This window comes from Ammodytes marinus, assembly GCF_949987685.1.
Source record: "Ammodytes marinus genome assembly, chromosome: 11".
Lineage (NCBI taxonomy): Eukaryota > Metazoa > Chordata > Actinopteri > Uranoscopiformes > Ammodytidae > Ammodytes > Ammodytes marinus.
In genome coordinates this window covers 25,990,372-25,995,870 of record NC_137215.1, presented here as the reverse complement: position 1 = coordinate 25,995,870, position 5,499 = coordinate 25,990,372, and the positions used below count along the sequence as shown (strand labels likewise).

Here is a 5,499-nt window from a genome sequence, read left to right as displayed (position 1 = left end):
GTTACAGGTTCCATTTATATTTATTTTCATATTGACATATACTCACATTAACTAGCACTATGCTACAATATGAGAATATTGTTCCTTATGTCTTGTTTGCATATGGATATTGGATACCAACTCCGTAGCTCAATTAGCTTGCTACCGTAGCTACAGCTGACAAAATCTAAATTGATGGTGTTGACCTTGCTTTTGCCTTTGAGATGAAAGACACGTTGTTTCAAAAATGAATTAAGAACTCTAAATGGAAGACTACATCTGCACTCACTATCATGGTACAGCTATCGTGTTACATACAGCTGATACCTATCCTCACTTCACTCCTAGGGACAGTTGTTTAAGACAGCTGGACAGCAAAAAAACAAAAACAAGCTTTGATAAATGAGTTACTGTCGCTCCTCATACCAGGCAATTAATTAACAAGAGAGTCAGTTTGTGCTGTCACACATTAGGTAAAACAAATGAAAACAGACAGATGAAGAGTCTCACCACTGAATGTAGGTGTGATTGTGCTCCAGTTTGTCATAGTCGCCTCTCCACTTAGTCAGAATCTCCTCTATATAGATACCTGAGAAGAGACAGGGCGATAATTAGCTGCCGCACACATTTCTGGTCGTCTGTGTGTGTGTGTGTGTGTGTGTGTGTGTGTGTGTGATTGAGAGAGAGTGAGAGAGAGAGTGTTTAAACATTGGATCAGTCCACTAATCTGCTGGTCAAACATGACCTTTAGCCAAATAAACCCACTAAGCCCAAAGCCAACACCGCTTCACTCCACAGTGGCAGGAGGGTTCATGAATTAAGTGTGTGTGTGTGTGTGTTAGGGAGTGGGGGGCTGTGATGTGTGGTAGGATAGGGAACAAGTAAGTCAGTATGTTTTTTGTTTTATCTCAAATTCTTCAATAAGGTTAAAAGTGGACATCATCATCGAAATAGATGTACAACCAGCAAGCGAAAAAGTGTTAGTGTGTGTGTGCGTGTGACCTCACCGTCAGGTATAGTGTGTGTATGTGTGTGTGTGTGTGTGTGTGTGTGTGTGTGTGTGTGTGTGTGTGTGTGTGTGTGTGTGTGTGTGTGTGTGTGTGTGTGTGTGTGTGTGTGACCTCACCGTCAGGTACTAGAGGGATCTTGTTCAGGTAGAAGCGGAGGTTACGGTACTCGTTGGGTTGCCGGGACTTCCTGTAGTTCTACGCACAAACACACACACACACACACACACACACACACACACACACACACACACACACACCCACACACACACACACACACACAGATCAAAGAGGATCGCACTGGATGTCTACTACATCTAGAAAAAAAAGCAACTGCGCATTGTGAATCTGCATGGCTATAGACGACAGCACAATCAATTTTGTGTGTGTGTGTGTGTGCTTGTACGCACTGGGTAGCTGTGACGGTATTTGTAGAGGTCCCTGGCGGCGTAGAAACTCCTCTTCATCTTGGGGACAGACTCGGGAGATTCAGGCAGCTGAGGAAAGAAAGAAAGAAAGAAAGAAAGAAAGAAAGAAAGAAAGAAAGAAAGAAAGAAAGAAAGAAAGAAAGAAAGAAAGAAAGAAAGAAAAGAGGAGGAGTATCAGTAGCAGGTGTGACACATAAACATCACCAGATGTCAACAGATGCAGTTTAGAGCTCCTTTGCCAAATCCCGGGCCAATTTAAAAGCACCAATTTCTCTTTTGAGGTTGAGGGGCTGTCAGTCTGTCATCATCCATGTCTCTTCAGAGAAGGAGGACAATTCAAATAAGCGCTGCAGTGCAATTACTACAATATGAAGCGGGAAACTAGATCTGATTCTCGTTTAAAATCTGGGTCATGCACTAACTTCCACTGGTCAGGAAGGCTTGCAGTGTTACACTGGGCCGGGTGCTGCTTAAATCTTACTATAACTGTCATACTATGTATACTGGACGCTCAATTAACTAGTCTAAAACTCAGGTAGTCTTTAATATAGTTATGATATACTAATATATCAAGCTATTTATATACTGTGTGGCTTTTGAGATTTTTAACCTGATCAGAAATAACGATGCAATCTGCAAACGACATGTGTTGTTGTTAAGTTCTTTATATTCTACATTTTAAACATATTTCTTAGTTTCTGTATACTATAATTGCCTTATTTCTTTTTTTAAATCATTTGTAGGCTACTTTATTGCACCTAGGATCGGAAAGAAATGTATTTCAATTCCTCTGTGTGTATGGCAATAACCTTGACATAAACTGCCACCTAGAACATTAATTTCTGATTATAATCATGTCAACAATTATGACAAGTCATTGTTTAACCTATTTATCAAAAAGTACAAAGTACTATGAAGATAAATTGTCTTCGTAAACCAACAGGCATACATTAGATACAGTGTAACTTCAGTTGAAAAATATTGTAATAGTTAGTCTAGTGGTATGTAGGCCTATACGTATACAGCATCATGTAGCCCACAGAGCAAGAATATTAACACTTCTAAAATGTTGTTACTTTTCTAATGCACCAAGCAGAAGTGTATGTAAATTCATCTCAATTAGACAACAGTTGTAGCCTACAGCTGGTAGCATCCAATCGCTTGCTGAAAGTAGAATGAACAGGATGACCATATAGCCACAATGAGTGAGTGTATGTCAAGTAAAGTTCAGTCACACCATGTGATTGTATGATAGCTTAATTGCTTATAACCATGTGTACCCCTACTATGAAGATACATTGTCTTCATAAACCAACAGGCAGAGAGACAGTGTTATAAGTTATGACCAAGGTTACATAAAATGTGCATATTTTCGATTGGAGTTTGGCGTCGACAGCTGCTATAGGCTACTCAGCAGGACAGCAGCATATCCGTGTCCTGGCCTTGTCAATTCTCTGCCGGTGTCACACACGTTACCCCACCGTGTCCTCCTTCCCTGCTATCGTTGTGTCTTCCCGTTAATGCAACTACAGTCTAAAAAGAGCCAAACCCTCATACTCCATCATATCCCCTCGGTGTAATCTACCTGCGGTGAAGCGTCCCCGGCGGCCCGCTCGCTCTCCGCCGGGCTGACGCAGTCGGAGATGCCGCTGTCATCTCCAGATGCAGGCGGCTCGTCGCTCTCCGAGTCCGACCCCCACGTCGAGTCGCATTCCTCCACGGTGCTCGGCTCCTTGAAACGCCAGCTGCCCAACAGATTTCCCATTTAAAAAACATGCACAACCCCCCCTGCTCTCCGTTATTATCCTCCTCTTCTCGAACACAATACTAGTCTAGCCTACATCATTTTACTGACATTCTCATATTTAGGCTTTACAGAGTATGCACAAGCTCACATCACATTGCCCTCAAAGCGGAGCTTTTAAATGGCAGAAAAAGGGGGAAATTCCAGATCAGCAAATGATGCGCGATTCTCTATGAAGGGTGATTAGTGCCACAAGGAAGCAGGGGTGCTGTCTTAAAGCTACAGACCGTGAATTTGAAACTGAATATACTACTAGGCCTGGTTGTCATACTGTGAGCTAGAAATATAGTCGTCAAATGAACTTCTAGGCTATGTATTGCCTATAGACTATAGCAAACTTATTAAATAACAGTTTATCGAAACATCCATAGGTTTGGTTGGTTATAAACATGATTATTTTTCTACCAGATAGGCGATTTGATATTTTGCTCAGTAGATGAAACACAAATAGATATAAATGGAAAAATTGTGCTCTCAACGCCTAAGCTGTATTTAGTTCAATAATGAAAAACAAAAAGTACAACATTTTACAGCACATGAACAACACAATGGTATTTCTTAATTTAGTGACTATCGCCATTTTTCTGTTGTTGATTATATAAAGAATACTGTATGTTTTCCCTTTGTTTGTCTGAAGGTGCTGTTACAGTTTGTTACCCTTGATTCTACAGCCCACAATGATTTTGACAGATCCCTTGTGGTCTCCTCATCCTGCATGTGATGTGGCATTAATCACCCTCCATACAGAGTCAGCAGCATCAGGACCAGGACTGGATCACGTGACAGCGGGGCAGGAGGAGGTTAGTGTGTGTACACTCCCCCACATCCTCCTGACACTATCAATGTCACTCCAGGAACAAAGACAAACTCCTTGAGACCATCCAATGAAGGTTTTCATTTTACAGTTCTATAGTTCTTATTATACAGAAGATATAGCGTATGAATAGTTGTCTTTTCAATAACTATTAATAAATTAATCGACATGCGCTAACTTATTACTAGCATTACATGGGCATTGTAAAAACTGACTTTCCGTGAAAAATCTTTCAGTTCTGACATGATTTGACTGAAAGTGTAATACAACTTACAACTTGTCATGAGATGTCTAATCTACTGGGCATTTTAATTACGAAGTTGATATAATGAAATTGGAATTTCCCACTTTGTGACCTGAGTTTCACACTGGCTCCTGTTGTTGGTTACTTCCTCTAATTAGTTCCTGTGCCCTTTCATTCTCCTTCCAAATGTGGACTATCCATGAAACTATTGTGGGAAGTTTGGCAATGGAAGTTTCGTCCACCGTGATTTATTTTCTCCTTGGAAAAAAAGTTATGTTGATTAGTTTGAAGTAAACTATCTGGATAGGGATAAAAATGTGATATTTAAAACAAGTTTGATCTGTTCCAGTATCTGTCATCCATCACTGATATGATTAATATGATGCAGATTGCCCACATATTTATTGTAAGATTACACAACAATGTTTTGATTGTCTATAGAAAGCCCTTTACCTGAATCCTATGTACAGTTTTGATTAAGACTAAATAGTGATATTTCTACTGCTAATGTAATGTTCTGTACCTTTACCTATTGTAGGATTTGAAATGCAGGACATTTGCTTATGATGGTGTATATCTACAATCTGCTAGTGGTGTCTTTACTTCAGTTCACTGGGTCCAACTTTATTTGTTTTGAGTCCAACACCCTGGTTGGTGTTTTTGGTTTGGATGGTACTGTAAGGTCACTCCCTTACACTGGGAAGAGGATTCGCTTGGAGGATGGGGAAGCTACAGATGTTGCCAGTGTGTTGGACACCTGTGACATTGATGTGACTCTGGTCATACGGCGCCTCCAGCTGGCACTGCTGCTGCTGCTGCTAGGGGTGAAAGTCAGTCACAGAAGTCATGCTGAAGTCATGGTTGTATAGTCGTAAGAGAAACACGGATGTTAAATTTGTGTGAAACCAAAGAAATTAGGAAATCGAGAGAGGACACTTCAGTATCGGCAGAACAGTTTCTGTCTTGTCAGCAAGTACAGGAACAGAAGCTGTGAGCTCTAGCACACTTGTAACTTCTGATACTGTAGTTAATGAGATGAGCTAAAACCTTTAAACTAAACGCTCCTCCACAGAGTGCAACTCTTCACAATCAGTTCACAAAGCTTTTTTATCCTATGTATTTATATCAATGTATTTTGTTATCCTTTTAATGTGTAATCCCATGTTTTGATATTATTGTGTCTTGTTTAGTTGTGTAGTATTCCTTCTTCTTACCTGCCCAGA

The 5,499-nt window shown here is 40.4% G+C and overlaps 1 protein-coding gene across 1 annotated transcript in view; it reads right to left on the bottom strand.

Moving 5' to 3' along the window:
- ogfrl1 (opioid growth factor receptor-like 1) overlaps positions 1 to 3,179 on the bottom strand; it is a gene marked incomplete at both ends in the record, with an annotated part of 6,831 nt that extends 3,652 nt beyond the window's left edge. The window contains 4 exons of the mRNA XM_080036546.1: positions 490 to 568; positions 1,106 to 1,184; positions 1,397 to 1,483; positions 3,000 to 3,179. Coding sequence (XP_079892672.1) covers positions 490 to 568; positions 1,106 to 1,184; positions 1,397 to 1,483; positions 3,000 to 3,179 — 425 coding nt within the window. The remainder of the gene's footprint in view (positions 1 to 489; positions 569 to 1,105; positions 1,185 to 1,396; positions 1,484 to 2,999) is intronic.
- Positions 3,180 to 5,499: the final 2,320 nt, after the last annotated feature.